At 44.0% G+C, this 16,742-nt stretch overlaps 1 protein-coding gene across 3 annotated transcripts in view; it reads left to right on the forward strand.

Moving 5' to 3' along the window:
* LOC121875205 (thyroid receptor-interacting protein 6-like) overlaps positions 1-16,742 on the forward strand; it is a 119,475-nt gene that overhangs the window by 64,689 nt on the left and 38,044 nt on the right. For all 3 annotated transcript variants that reach the window (XM_042379653.1, XM_042379654.1, XM_042379655.1), the window contains one exon: positions 7,953-8,191. In XM_042379653.1, coding sequence (XP_042235587.1) covers positions 7,953-8,191 — 239 coding nt within the window. The remainder of the gene's footprint in view (positions 1-7,952; positions 8,192-16,742) is intronic.

The following is a 16,742-nucleotide window of genomic DNA, read 5'->3' on the forward strand; positions in this document are numbered from 1 at the left end:
CCCGTGATGTAAAACCTTTTAGGAAGAGGGAGGTAGAGTTTTTGTATGTTATGTAGGCGGGTGCACATATTGTCCTCCAGGCACGCCTCCTCCCCTCGCTATCAAGACAATACAGATCAGGAATAGATGATTTCTCTGTTGTTGTTTATTAAATCACCTGGAAAAGACACAGGAAGAAATTAGTGTCCGTAAGGGAATTGTGGATACAGCACACTTACTGTAGGTACTAAACTTTCCGTGCATGAGGAAGTTCTGAACTTGGGTAACTTTACCTTTACCTTAGGTTCTTATCCAGGGGAATGAGGCGGCAGGTCGTCAGAGCGTGGAGGTGGTGGCAGCACGCTGTTGCTATCTTTCTTGCAAGGGCAGCAATGACATTGCAGAGATCACTTGCTACGGGGCAAACTTGTTAGTGTTTAGGATGACTCTCAAACAGTTTGCATCCAGGCCTGAAGGGCCGGCCCCTCCCTGAGTTTTCATTTTTTTTTTTTAGTTTTTTTTTGCACACCATCCCTCCTGTTATTTTCTCGAACAGAACAGCATTTGGTGGGATACAGTCACCCTGGAACCTGATGTCTTCCTCTTCACTTGCAAGGGGATGTTTTTCCATCAGTTGTTTTAATGTGTCTCTGTTTATTGGCAGAACACCACCGGAATCGAGTATACTGATCATCCAGCTCTGATACAATGAAATGAGTTACTAGGGATGTCACTTAGGTTATTGAGTTTTAAGGTGACTAAAGAGACCGTTACAGGACCAGCAGCGTCGTTCACATTCGTTGCACATGTGGAGGGCTCCATCTACTGAGGGAGGGGCGATGGCAGTGTCTTTCTGGCGTTGGCGCTTGTCTGCCTCGGTTTGCAGTCGGGCTAGCTCAAAAGCATTGACACCTCGTGTTGTGCTCCTCCAAGCGTTACGATGTGGAGTAATCGACTCCAAGGTGAGGGGGGTCGATTTGGCACTTTTTCAGGTTTGTCATTAGTCTATCCTTATACCTTTTCAATTGCCCGTCGGCGTTATGTTTACTATTCGTTAGGTGACTGTAAAGTAGCTGCTTTGGCATTCTACTGTCGTCCATGAGGGGTAACATGGCCAGTCCAATGTAGTTGTTCATGGATAATGGTAGCCTCGATGCTCCTACAGTTGGTGTCAGCAAGAACACTGGCGTTTGTTCTCTTGTCTTCCCAGCGAACTCGGAGGATGGAACGTAGACTGCGTTGGTGAATTTTTTCAAATGTCTTGAGGTGCCTCCTGTGTGTGACCCATGTCTCACTGCCATATAGCAGGGTGGGGAGGACCACTGCTCTATATTCGTGCAGCTTTGTAGATAATTTCAGCTCCCTACAGCTGAAAAGATACGATTTCGGATCTGCCACAGGCTTGGGATGCACATCTGATCCGATGTTGAATCTCTTCATCGATGTCCGCGGTGGTGGACAGGTGGGAGCCGAGATACCGAAAGTGGGGAACATTAGAGAGTGTAGTACCGTTAAGCTGGATGGATGGTGGAGGTGTGTGTGAACCAGGGGCAGGTTGAAAGAGAATCTGAGTCTTAAGTACATTCACCTCAAGGCCGAAGTGTGCATACGCATCTGCGTAAGTTGTTCAGGATCTCCTGTAGGTTGTGCTCAGTGTTTACTCTTCTTACCTACAGTATTCTTCTCTTCATCACTCGCTCTTTTCACCACACGTTAATGAGCAGGCCGCTAGTCTGATGGTAGGTGTTAAGTGTCAGAATTTTCAGGCTTAGTGTTAACAGTTGTAAGGTGTAGTGTAGGGTAAGGTGACCAGCCTCACCCAAACATAGTCAGACAAGCAGTGGGTGAGTTGTGATAACGAGTGAAAGTGGGAGACGGTGAATGAATGAACTATTGAATGACCATTCTCTGCTCCGGTATTAATGGTTAAGACTGACCATCCAAATACACGTGATGTGGGTGGGTGGTATACATGTGTGCGGGTGTGGCCATCCTATGGATGGTGTTCACTCTTTAAACAAGTTGCTGCTGTAACAGGTTTCCCTGCGTCGCCGACCAGGCTGTTTATTCACATCACATTCCTTATAAACACTGCTTTCATAATTTATATGTTTTCATCGCCTTTTTCCTCTTGTCGTATCATTACTTGTCTTCCTTCTGCAACACATTATTTTTTTCCGTTTCCAGGTTACACATCTCCCATCGTATCCATCTGTTACCCCCTACTTATTTTTCCATTCATCACTTGCAGTTTTCTAGTGACACCGTCTAGGTATGTGGCTCTTGCTGTCTTACTGACGCCATAGCTATCTGTTGATCAGGAGGGTGTCCAGGTGTGCCTGTGGTATTGGTGGCGGCGGGACTGAGTGGTGTGTGTTGCCCCCGAGGTGCCATGGGGCTACCCCTGCCGCCCCAACGGTACGTACTGCCTGGGATTCTTACGTCTTTGCCAAATCCCGAGTTGTGTACATGGTGGTGCGTCCACTGTGATGCCCCCACCTGCCGCTGGCCAGTCCAGCAACAACTGCCTCCTGCTGTGTTGCTCGCTGAGGCCTGCTGGCAGTGCTGCTCCCGACGCTACTGATTGAGTCACGTCTCTAGTTCCACACTAAAGCTTATCTGCCGAGTGGTACCACTGCTGCCCCTGTGGTACCACTTCTGCTACTGTGGAGCCACCGCTGCCACTGTGGTGCCACCGCTGCCACTGTGGTGCCACCGCTGCCACTGGTGCCACCCTTGCCACTGTGGTGCCACCGCTCCCTCATATGTGCTAACAATGATGGTACACTCAGTGTCTGAAAATAAGTACAGTATTGAGATTGGTTACATCCGATCCATCCTCTCGTGAACTGGTCAGCTGGGCTGTACAGTTCTCCTTGCTGCTGTAATTACCAGAAAAAGAAGTTGTATGTATTGGCAGTGTTTATTAAATTGTGGATGTTAAGCCCGGTGGCAGGTAGTGTTGTTAAGGGTAAAGATATCGTACTTGTCAAACAAGAGGACGATGATCGTGTATAAGCCGAGCGGACGGAGTGTCAACCCCGAGGCTCATCTCCAGAGGTGGCTGGAGAAAAAGAAACTCATCCACAACGTGGGTAAGCTACACATACATCAGTGGCCCTCATCTGTGTTCTTCCTTGATATAAGCTGCTCATACTTAAGACACCTTAACTTCAGTTTTTAACTTGAGACCTAACCTGAGGCCCCTTGAAGGCATGGCCTTCGCCTGCATACTGCATAGTCGGTCGACATGATGCGTCGCATCAGGCTAGTCTCTCTAATTTACATTTACTACACAAAAACATATTACAATTATTTATTTTTATGCTCGTAATTATTGTAAATTATTTTAAAACGTACGAACCCATTTACGCATATGTACAAGCGCACATAAATACTTTTATTTAGTGAGCTATACGTATGAAAAATGGGGGGATGTTTACGAAAAGATGGGCTCTTAAAAAGACGCGAAACTTTATCTTGAGTAAATGAAAGTCGTCTAAGAAATGAAACCATGTTCGTTCGCAGAAGTATGAACTGGGATAATGAGAAGAAAAATAAAAATCATGATTAAACAGATTATTACGAAAATTATACAAGTTTGTAAGAAAGAAGAGGATTTATAAGAAAAAGAAAGGGATTTGTAAAAAAGTAGGTTGACTGTATAAGACTTTCCATAGGTTGAGCGTGACACAATGCACGTCTTATTTCACTGGTTTGTTTACTAAATCACAACTATTAATTATGTACACGATAAGTTTTAAGTGAAGTCCATAGCTTATACGAATTAGTAGGCGTTACTGTGTTTATTGAGTCACCTGTAACTTCAGTGTACTGTACTTGTAAGAAATTCATCATATTCAAGAAAGAGGTTTTATAATTATTTCATATCACCTATCACGTTGATATAATTCACTATGTTTTGATTATTTAAGTTGTCGACTTACACAAGTTTCACACATTTTTTTTTCCATTCAGTACAGCGTAAAACAATAACGACACTGGTACAGGGACAGTGGCGTGGAGGGCTGAGCACATACCAAGTGGAGTGAATCTGGTCGCTGTTGACAATACAAGGGGGAATGAGAAAAATATGATAATCCTTGATATAATTTTAGCCTTCGCTGTGAAAAGAGAGGGTTGTAGACTTGGCAAGAACCACTAGGTTAAGTGAGAGACGATCTGTGGTGTGTGGACTGGGGAGACGCTGCCAGCCACCCTGAACCCAGCACCCAGTTCTCCCCACTACCTATACACCACACTGTGTTGATTTGCCCGTATAACACTACTAGCAGTGGAGGCTACTAACATCGGCGAGAGACTGGTGGATGATCTCATATACTTAGATATTCAACTGTTCATCATCCTACTTTTAAGAAAATTGTCCAATTGATCTGAGTGTATTCATATCTATTCTAGAAAATTTCCTACTTGCTTAAACAGAAGTCATATGTATTTTTAAGAAATGTACTTTTCAATCCCTCAATTCCCTAAAGCTAGAGGCAAGTGGGTAATGGACTAGAAACGTGTTATGCTGGGTGAGGGAGGGTTGGGTGGGGCATTAATGTACAGGGTGTCTGGCCGGCCACATCAGACCTCAGGCTTACTCCCATCTTGGGTCTACAGACCTTGGTGGATCTGCCTCATCTTACAGTCATTATCTCGGAGGGTTCTGTTCTCAGGCTTTAGATAGATAGAAACGACGCGCGACCTAAACTTTGGTCCGTAACGTAGGACACTAGATATTTTTGTGACCCTTGTCCATACTATTAGTTTTTTGTTCAGAGTACGCACGCATCACAACTTTTTATGCTGTGCTCACAGGTGCCTCCATGTCATGTATCACGTTTTGTTTTGTATTTTCACGAGCCATACAGGTTAATGTCTCGCGTGTTGCCTGGGTGTTTGTGCCAATGTACCCATATTGTATATTACATGTCTTTTCCTTTAATTGACCCCAGGACACACATAATTAAGTACTAATTGATATGGAGGTTAATATAACAGGAGTGCTTAGGGGTTGGTGTAATGAAGAAAGGCGTGCACAGTGTGAGGCAGCGGTGGAAGGGTAAGTGGATGTCAGGCGGGCTGTGGGGTTAGCCTTAGCTGGCCTCTGCCCCTTGTGGCTTATTCTCATCCCAACCCACCCTAGCCCCACCCAGCCCCACCCAGCCCCATTCGCCTCTGGTGAGTGTTACACTTTCAGTTCCATAAGAAGGTTGAGAAGGAACGAATCTGAATTAGTGTTGTAATGACCGTAACACACCGTGTTGAAAGAACATGAAGCTTGGATATTTGGCAGGTCTGTAAGTCAGCTATATCAGCTCATAATTTATTATTATGGAGTATCACTTCATCTGGAGACTGGATGTCGTGCTAAGGTATTTTGTCATCTTTGTTAGGTACAGGAAAAGACATAAAATTAATTAATGCCATGATCAGAAAAACTTCTACCAATAAACATGGACAGATACTTTCAGTCACTGTTCTCACAAGCGCCAGTCATTTCATCACGAGCAACCTTAACTCAACAAAATTCATTCATACCCTGCAATTAGCATTTTGTGAAACTGCTTTTACTTGTTTTTATATGTTATATAACATCCTACAGTTTAAAATGTCCATATTCAAATTTCTTCAGCCTTTAACGAGGGAACAATTTGGTGAATAGCTCTAACAACGACACTTGGTTGATCTCTCCCTGCACTTAAAGTTGTTAAGGAAAATGTTGTTTATAGCGCGCTTGCTTCTCTTCGTTACGACCAGAGTTCTATTTCTGCTTGGATCAGGTGTGTGAAGAGGGTGTTGTTCAGTGTGACATTACCGACCATCACAGGTTCTCTCCGGGTACTTTGATATAGTTCATTACTAACATTTAGACGTGAAGATCAAGATACTGTATACAGGCCTGACGCCTTCCTTCAGCATAGTCATTAAAAAAAAAAGGAAAAAGAATAAACAGTTTGGTCCCTGTGAACACACCCGCTCTGATAGACAGATTTGTATTGCTTACCATCAAGTGTTAGAACCGTGGCAAGTTGGGTGTGGGTGCCACCTTCCACCCACCACGCGTCTAATGTTGCGTTCCGCCACCTGCTGCATTCATGCAGACGACTGTGACCTCTCTTTACCCTGGGCTCGTCACTATGCAGTTTGCTTTCTCCTGCATAATACAACGTTTAACTGTGAGTGAAGGCAGTGGCCACGTCCGGTCGACGATACCCATGGCTCTCTAGCTTGCTTTCATTACCGTTATTTACACTGGAACACAATTTGATATTACTGTATATTCGCAATAACAGACTGCATGTTTACCATGGACTGGTAATTTATTTACGATTAAATTTGTCACTTGAGGATAGTACTTTCGTATATTGTTTTTGTTGTTTTATGCTTAGGGTTTAGATAGAATAAAGATATCGCTGGAATCACGACTCAACTGCGGAAGCGGGTGAATTGATTCCCTTGATGTCACGAATTCAAGACAAGTAGTTGTAGCTTGGAGTCTCACTGGTCACGATGATAGCAACCTACTATGGCCATTACTACCACCTCCCTCACTCACACCACTACTACAGGTCACACTGCAATGTGAGGTGACGAACAGGCAACGTGTCCTCCGTGCTGGTAGTAGTACTCAAGTACTCAATGTCGGAGTTTATGCAATGTGGTCATTTTAGTCCTTCCATGAGTGTGTCTGCACACTCATACACAAAAAGATTTTTGACTACAGGGAAAACATTTTCATCAGTAATTGTTAAACTAATAATCTAATTTTCATTTCCTTAAATATGGTCTTTAAATCTTCGAGTTTCACTTTGGATGAGAGTCAGTTCCTTTGCCATTTACCCATGGGTTTTTATATATAATTTTGTCACGATACATCCAAGTTACTAGGGTGTAGCATTGTATTGACTAATGTAGAATCGTCGCTATTATCTGATTACAATGCTCTTGCTCCATATCCATCAAACCTTGTTAACTTGACTGAATCACAGCCTTGTAAATTAAGAGAGGCACTAAAGTTCCCTCTTATTTACCTGTAGACACTGTAGTCTTGGACCTATATTGTTACGAAGGTCAAACATCTTTCTCTTTACCGATTGGTCGTACAAAGTATTAAGGCGTGATCACACGTGCCAAATGTCAATGGAAAATCAATGATTCCAGCAACTTTGTCTATCAAAACAACACTCAGTCGCCGCGGCGACAGTTACTCTCAAACTCTGTTGTTATAATGTTCTTACTGCGCCTCAACAACTAAGGAACGCAACCACGCACGTTTTTTTTTTCTTGCGTTTAACCTTCTTTAACTGAATTTGCATGTTTATAAGGAACTGATAGCCGCTGCTGTCACGTATGCCCATTACGTACGTGGATGCCATTGCCTGTTTTGGTTGCTAATTGTTAATGTGTGTGAGATTTTTTAATTTTGCCGCGGACAGCAGCTAGTTTATTGTACACTGTAAACAGTAGCGCAAAAGGAAAACAATGGAGATCACAAAGGGTGTTTATCAGACCCCAGTGGTCAGATCGACGTTTGCTTAAGTACAAGATGCGAACTGTGCATACCGCTTTAGTATATCAGCTATCTTGCCATGGAATATAAAAAGTGCTACGCCATTGTATACACGGTAGGCATATGCTTGGATATGTCCCTTAAAGGTTCTATTTTTTCACAGTCTAAGACGTAGTGCTGCCATATGTCTGGCCGCCGCACACTTTACATTTAGTTTTGTTCACATACTGCCAGAGGCACTTACAGTATATCTTAACCTTAGTCTAGCGGTTACAACATATCGTAATCTGATGATCTTGTTACTTGGTCCATATACTGTTTTACTTGTTACATCTCATCATGGTAAACAGTGAATTGACTTGTGCTTGTTTGCACTGTCTAATGGTTTCAAATTCATCAACAAGTTCTTTCCTGATTACTGTTTTTAAGATTCTGTTGTATTGTGCGTTATCAGGTCTGGCACAGTACGCGACCTTCGGACCCGACGACGACTTCCCTCTGCCGCCCCCAGACGAGGCCCCGCCGCCCCCATCGCCGCCCTCGCCAGTCTCCTCTTCCTACTCAGAGCTGCGCCGCGCCACGCCCTCCACACACGCCCCAGCACACCATAACGGCGGCGGTCCTCATACCCCTACCCAGCAGCAACAACAACATGGCGGCAATTATGGAACTTACACCCCTGGATCACACACTGTAAGTCACCAATCTTTATTTTTTCCTAGTGTCATATATGCCAAGTTGGTTATTTCCTAGTGTGTCATATGTCAAGTTGGTTATTTCCTAGTGTCATATGTCATGTTGGTTATTTCCTAGTGTCATATGTCATGTTGGTTATTTCCTAGTGTCATATGTCAAGTTGATTATTTCCAAGTGTCATATCAAGTTGGTTATTTCCTAGTGTGTCACATGTCATGTTGGTTATTTCCTAGTGTGTCATATGTCATGTTGGTTATTTCCTAGTGTGTCATATGTCAAGTTGGTTATTTCCTAGTGTCATATGTCATGTTGGTTATTTCCTAGTGTCATATGTCATGTTGGTTATTTCCTAGTGTGTCATATGTCAAGATGGTTATTTCCTAGTGTCAGTCAGTGTCATGATGGTTATTCCCTAGTGTCAGTCAGTGTCATGATGGTTATTCCCTAGTGTCAGTTAGTGTCATATTGTTCAAATGTTTCATCTCGCTCTTGTTATTACCGTTACTTGTGTTTTATTACCCCTGATATTATTCTAAATTTGAGTTGTTGTTTACCGACTCTTACGAACCAGGTGTGTGTGTGTGTGTGTGTGTGTGTGTGTGTGTGTGTGTGTGTGTGTTCAGTTTTGGTGGTGTTAGAATGGTGTTGCGAGGTGTGGGTGTATGATGTTTACACCAGCTGGTCTGGTTACAGTGAGTCATTCTCAGGGGTGTTGTCCTTGTCTTGTTTACTGTGGTTCTCTCATGCAAGATGCCTCTGGTGGTGGTGTTGGTCACTTCTCTGCTCTGCTGTGATGTGTGTGTGTGTGTGTGTGTGTGTCGTCCTCAGAGGTGTTCACTTTTAACTATGTGGTTGGTCGCTCCTCTGTCAAGTTCAACGTGCAACACCGTATTTTTTTCTTAAGCGAACATTCTTGGCCAGCATTCCCCGTCCACTAGAGGAAGCACATCAGTAATTGTGGTTCACCTTAATGCTGAATGTTGTATTTTGCTTGTCGATGAGCTTCGTGACCAGGTGGGTATCGTTACACACTACCTCCTGCTACACACACATATATCGCTTCACTCTCTCATCAACATTACAAGGAATTCTAAATACTGGGAAACGAGCTATTTTCTTTAATATATGTGTATACCGGTAACGGGTGACGCAGTTAGGGTGAAAAAACAATTCGTGAGTATTGTAGGCAGTGGTAGGCTAGGTTAACGGACGCCATGTTAGGACTCAGAAGGCCACCAATACCAGTGGGGCGAGGGAGGCGCTCCACCGGGTCCTCCTGTTGCGCCCGCTCACCTGTTGCTCTTCCCCTTCCCCTCCAGCGGTGGTCTGGATGGGGAGGGGTAAGCGGTAGTCAACAGTAGCTGAGGCACTGATCGGGCTCACATGAAGCTTCCTGTCTTTGTTGAGTCAAGTGGATAGATGCATCACCTGAACACTTGGTGGGGAAGATTGGTGGCTGACAAATGTATTGATGTAAAGGGATAAAAGTCTGGTGGGTATCCGTAAAAGGTGCTCCGGGGAGTTAAAGAGGTGTGGCGAGCCAGACACAGCGGCCAGACAGACGGGGTGACCCGTGGCTGCTGTTTGGTGGACACCTGCCACCCGCCACAGTCAACACACCTCCATTCTCCTGCCACCACTTATCATACCAGTTGGGCAGTTACATCCTCACTGTCTCATCCTCCAGCTGCCACAACCTGTGTACATGACACTGGTACAGGACAGGTAACCTGGTATACCTCGGGTGTGTAAGTCGGGTAATGCTGCCAACATTACAATACTAGCACGTCTGTACAGCTGCGTGAGACTCATCCTAACGACAACGCCGCTTGGAATCTAATTTTTCTGAACGACATAACAACAGCTGAACTTTATCTCGGAGTAAATGTGTTCACTTCAGATGCAATACGGAACACTGGAAGATGAAAAGACTTCATTATAGTGACGATGCGATCTTGGAAGGTTCGTAATTTATATTAATGTCCTTAATTAACTGGTAGGTAGTGTTGATGTGTCCAGGGGTATCTTGTCTCGTCAGTCGTCAGGACCTTCTCTTGTTTACGAAGTCCCACCAACACCTCTCCTCAAAAGTCTTGAACAGCTTACATTTATTCCGACTTCTTTGTGTTAATCAGAAGTACTGTATGACATCCTAGTAGTGTTGTAGTTTACAATAAATTAATATAATCTTGGTAGCCATCATCTTGCAACTTTGGATGGAGCACTTTGAAACTTATTGGGTGCGTTTGCTTTTATAGCGTTAAGCGTTGAAGCTTAAAAGATAACCCAAGATCCGCTTTTTCGTTTTCCCTTTTTAGTTATAAAAGCTGCTCAGAAAACTAATGAAAAACATATCAAATTTTTTTATACGTAAAAAATTTGATCAAGTTTTTGGCGGAGGGGCGGCATCAATACTTGTAGATCAGGTGGACTAACAGTAATGAATTGGGCAGTGGCCGTCTGTATTAACCTAACGAAAACACAATATTGTCGAAACAATTATTTTCTTTCATTGACTTTCATGTCAATTAAAAGCGGCATATGGTGCCTGGCTGGTGAGAGGTTGTTGTTCAGTTGGTCTGGACTCAGGATATTATTGTGGAGATAAGTGGTGTATTCTTTTTGTACTGTTCAAGTGCATATTAAGGCTAATGTTAGGGCTTAGGTTGATTTAGGCTGTGGCTCTCAATATTTCATTGTTTTCCTTTACATGTCCCTTGTATATACGTTCTTTAATATTATTATACTAATTTATGCAGTGTATGATTTCTCCTCACTATGATACCCATTAGTTTGAGTTAATGAGGCTTGGGGGAGGTAATACGAATTGCTATAAGGTTTACCCTGCGTATAGATGTGACCACTAGGGGTGTTTCTCAATGCTATCACGATCAAGCCTCGCCTCTTATTTTGACTAGTGGCAGAATCCTGATAAGTGAGGGAAGTAATACAACATGGGTTGTATTAAGGTGAAACAAGGGGACAGAAACTCTCAGTATCATGTTTTGACAGCAAATATATAATTAATGCAATGGTAATTTCTATTTACATGGCGGTATATGATATAACGGCTATGATGGTACAATTAAATCAAGTGTTAAAAAAAATATTAATATATATTTTTTAAGAGGTGATTTATAGGAAGGGACCGTGGTGTTGGTGAGGGGAGATGACGGAGGTGATGGTATGGTGATGGGTTAGTAGTGGTGGCAATGATTGTTCGTAGTTGTGACAGCAAGGAGCTAGTGTTGGTGGTAGTGAGGGGTTTGTGGTGGTAGTTGTGAAGGGGTGGAGTTTGGTGGTGGTGATTGATTTTGATTTTGCCTCTTACAGCGGCTACTTTATTGTGCACCCCACACTCATCCTGTGAGCGGTAGCGCAAAAGGATTACAGAGTAGAGTTTACAACGGGTCATAATAATTAACCCCCGTTGTCAAGATATTATGGCACTGAATGTTACACAGTATTTCAATTACATTATATGTTTAGTTCTATACATAAAGGGTAACTTATTCACAAATGCGTGAGTACAGGCGTGTGAGGCAGTATGTCTGGCCCCACACTGTTATTCACATTTGCATGAGAAGTATTCAAGCACATTGTGTATTTGGTTCTGTACATGAGAACTGATATCGTTACTAAGTGCAAAAAAGTGGATACAATCTTAATATGTCGGCTATCTTGTGGTAGTGGTAAGAGAAGGTAGAGTTGGGGGTCGTGGTGGTCGCTGTGTGGGGGGTGTTGGTGGTCATCATGGGTTGGTAAGATGGTGATAGGGGGGGGGCTGTAGTGATGGTGAGGAAGTGCTGGCAATAACGTGTGGTGGGTGGTGATGGTGAAAGGATGGTGGTTGATAGTAGTAGACGTAAAGGAGTAATTGTGGAGGTGGGGTGTTGGGTAGTAGGAGGAGGGGTGTTGGTGGTAGTGAGGGAGGTGTTGGTAGAGGGGGTGTTGGTGGTGGTGAGAGGGTGGTGGTGAGGGGGGTGTTGGTGGTAGCGAGGGAGGTGTTGGTAGGTAGTAGAGGGAGGGTGGTAGTTGTGGGGGGGTGTTGGTAGTAGGAGAGGGTGTGGTAGGAGGAGGTGTTGGTGGTAGTGAGGGAGGTGTTGGTGAGGGTGGTAGTTGGTGAGGGGATAATGGAGTTGAGGGTGGAGTGGAGTGGAGAGGTGATGGTAAGGGGTTGGTGGCTGGTGAGGGCAGTAGTTGGTAGTGGTGAGTGGGTGGTGATAGTGAGGGGATGGTGTTGTTGGTGAGGGGGTGTGAGTGGGTGGTGGTAGTGAGGGGGTGGTGGTAGTGAGGGGTTGATGGTGGTGCCAGGGGATGGGAGGAGAACGGGGTTGAGAGAAGTTCATGCAAGATATGCAAGATCACACACACACACACACACACACGGGGTCGCCCTCCTCTCTCCCCCGTTGCTGCTGCTTGGTGTGGTGGTGTTGGTGCTGCCGTATAAGGCCATCTTGGCACATCTCTCTCTTGGTGGTGGTGGTGATGGTTCCTGGGCTACCAAGGGCTAAATTTAGATCAGTCCAAGTGGTGGACACCAACGCTACTCTACTTTGTCATACCCTACATAGTTCCTTGATGGATTCCAGAGCTCTGTGGTAAGTGTGGACAAGCCTGGTATGACCGCGCCGTAGGCATGAGTGAGGTGCCGGCGCGGTGTAGTATTGTGAGCCAGGCGGGGCACGGAGACTGTACCGCCTCGCGCGGCTACACTCCCACTCACTGGGTAAAATAAGGGGAGTGAGTGGCACTCATTATGAACGCTGCTGGCTACACCACGGTGGATCCATGCGCCAAGCTGTTGTCCTAATCGGGCACGTTCTGTGGGGTATCCGTTCCGTCACCCCCTCGTCATCACTTTCACTCTCGGACCAGCCAATCACGGACGCGGACGGGCATACGTCATAAGTTACCTCACAACTTGGAGCCAATGAACGTTGTGGGTAGGCGTGGTGGGCGGATGCTGTAGCAACCCATGTGTCGGGTTAGCCACCTGTAGTTAGCATTGGTGAGTGGCGCGTGTTGCTGCTCTCTACTAGTGATCCGTGTGCACGTGGGTCTTCCGTGTGAACCAGGTGGGTGGTGGTGACATACGAACGGTGATCCTGGGCAGGTAGGGTGTACACGGGGCCGGGGCCGGGGCGTGGGGCTCTACTCACCTTCTGCCCCGTCACTGCCTCTCCGCGCATTTCCCACCCCACGTAATGATCGTGCCGCAGGAAATTTCTAGAGTATTGCGCTGAAAAGAATGCATATGGCTACCCGGAAGGTGTGTAGTGAGTGCAGCAATGGCTGCAAGAACATGTCGGTGCTTACCGTGTTTGATAATAGTGAATCAAACCAGAGGAAGTGGATAGTGGCGGCTGGTGACTCAGAAAAACAACCTTAGATTGTCATTGAGAGGGACGGACACACACACATATCAGACTTAGGTGGTGCGGCCAGGGTGTGGGGTGTACTGTGTGTGGGTCACAATCCCAGCAATCGCTTGCTTGCTCCTTGCTGTGCGGTCAGGTAATACTAATGATAGTTACTAACACTTACACAACTAGTGTTGACGGTGACACTTCCTCTTGTTGTCTTCTAGTCCTAATTACTTTTACCTTAATACTTATACCACCTTCCTCTTATCTCAGTATTGATACCCTCAACCAAGAATAAAGGCCTTTTATCCTTTCAGTCATCACTACCACAGTCACAGCTGAATTCTTATCGACTCCCCAATACTTTACTTATTAATGAAATTTGTCTTATTCATAGTTGTCACTTGTCCATCTCTCCTGGTTATATCGCCTTGCCCTTTTAGTTGTCAATATTAACTGCAAGTTTCATTTTTGTATCATGTCACAGTTTTCTCTGGGTTTTGGTAGTCATACTGTGTATTAATTTGTCACCACATGGCATTTATCTTACTTGTTTCTGTATTGTGATTCTGATGAGAATGAACGTCGTGAACAACACAAGATCTTGCCGTGAACATGTTTAGTTAAGAGGAAATGATACGAGAGTTGTGATCATGTAGTGCAATCGTGATGAGATAAATGTACATAAGGAGGGAGAGAAGTTGTTTGTGCTGGGCCAGAAGCTAACACCACCTGTATCAACACCACTCCCCGCCGGCTCTTACAACACACTGGAATCCATTTGTGTGGGGTTGGGGCCTAAAACTCCCAAGTACTAAATTATTCTCAGGCCGATTTTACCTAATATTATATGATGATGTAAGGGTGGCCAACAGGTACTGGCAATGGTGATGTAAGGGAGCCACACAGAGATATACCAATATATTGTGTAATCAACAAGGACAATGGGCAAGGTTACCGGCTGTAAATATAATTTTTGCTCTCTGACGATATGTAGTGTTTCCTGCCCGTTTTCTGTATCCGTCTCATTCTGTGTTTATTCCGTTACATGTGTCTGTGTGCGCCCGCCCGCGTTTCTACACTTAAGTAAGGTAGTGGCGGTACTGGTGGTGATGGTCGGGCCAAGTGTCCACCTGGGATAGTAATGACCATTGTGAGACGCTCTCCTCCACCGCTCTCTCCCAACTATCTTTTCTCCACTGTATCAACAATCTGCTCGTGTTATCCTTTCTCTTCACTCTCCAGCCTCCTCATCCCTTGTTCCATCCCCCCCCCCTTACCACCCTTCATGATTTGCACTCAATAAATTCCATGTCGTGGGCAATTTTGTAGTTTTGACCCGCCATTAGATACTCAGTGTGGTGGGAGGTGGATAGATGGATGGATGGTGGATTATAATAAGTAGAGTGGTGGGTACAGCTAGTTACACCTCACCACCTACACACACACACACACACACGCTATGGACAAGAGATCAATTTAAGAACAGTTCACTTGCTGCCTCTACATGTTCCACAGCAAAGCCTCGCTACTACTGAACAGTGCCTTGAAGTATTCTGTACTTGGTGGTGTTATGGTTGTAGGTGGTGGTGTTATGGTTGTTGTAGATGGTGTTATGGTTGTAGGTGGTGGTGTTATGGTTGTTGTAGGTGGTGTTATGGTTGTAGGTGGTGGTGTTATGGTTGTTGTAGGTGGTGGTGTTATGGTTGTTGTAGATGGTGTTATGGTTGTTGTAGATGGTGTTATGGTTGTTGTAGATGGTGTTATGGTTGTTGTAGATGGTTGTTATAGATGGTTGTTATGGTTTGTTGTAGATGGTGGTGTTATGGTTGTTGTAGATGGTGGTGTTATGGTTGTAGATGGTGGTGTTATGGGTGTTGTAGATGGTGGTGTTATGGTTGTTGTAGGTGGTGTTATGGTTGTTGTACGTGGTGTTATGGTTGTTGTAGATGGTGGTGTTATGGTTGTAGATGGTGGTGTTATGGGTGTTGTAGATGGTGGTGTTATGGTTGTTGTAGATGGTGGTGTTATGGTTGTTGTAGATGGTGGTGTTATGATGGTCGATGGTTGTGTTGTGATGGTAAATGGTTGTGTTGTGATGATAAATGGTTGTGTTGTGATGATAAATGGTTGTGTTGTGATGGTTGGTGATGATAGATGGTAACTAAGTCGTTCTAAGGACTATAAAAACTGAAACAATTCGTCATTATTATAGAAATATTGAGTTTACAGTTCCAGAATATGCTGCCTTTTTTTTTTTTATCTTCGGCTCCTGGACAAAGATGAAGAAAAAACCACACACCAAAAATAGCTTTGAATAACAGTATCCACATTATTAATAACTACACAAACTAGAATTGTGACAGTGACATTAACAAAAGGCCTTTTACTGTCAGTTAAATATTTCAAGGAATTTAAATAAAAAGACAAAACAATACCCCAGAACTCGTATCATTTTGTACTTAATGTGGGAAGAGAGAATGATGGGTCTGAGAAAAATCATTATGTACCCTTATCCTGAGAAGTTATTCATACCGACAAGCCTTTTGAGTTGCTTCCACTGCTCAGGGCATCTGGAAAAAAAGATAGAATACAATGCACTAAGAAATATTAATATAGCTTATCTAGTATCAACTGTCTAAATTTCCGAACTGAAGCATATTTCTTATTTAATTTTACACACATTTATTTGATATAAGACAACTGTCACTCAATCATTAAATGTCATTTGAATGTATGAATATGCATAACACCTCAATTTGTGTAGTTATTTACGTAATTTCAGTGGGGTGACGTCAAGTTGTTGCAAAGCGCATCATTGGACTGATAACGTGTCATGAAGTACTGTGATAACTGTATTGATAACGTGTCATGAAGTACTGTGATAACTGTGTTGATAACGTGCCATGAAGTACTGTGTTGATAACGTGTCATGAAGTACTGTGATAACTGTGCTGATAACGTGTCATGAAGTACTGAGAGAACTGTGTTGATAACGTGTCATGAAGTACTGTGATAACTGTGTTGATAACGTGTCATGAAGTACTGTGATAATTGTGCTGATAACGTGTCATGAAGTACTGTGATAACTGTGTTGATAACGTGTCATGAAGTACTGTGATAACTGTGTTGATAACGTGTCATGGAGTACTGTGATAACTGTGTTGATAACGTGTCAT

Source organism: Homarus americanus, unplaced genomic scaffold (genome assembly GCF_018991925.1).
Source record: "Homarus americanus isolate GMGI-L3 unplaced genomic scaffold, GMGI_Hamer_2.0 scaffold41592, whole genome shotgun sequence".
Lineage (NCBI taxonomy): Eukaryota > Metazoa > Arthropoda > Malacostraca > Decapoda > Nephropidae > Homarus > Homarus americanus.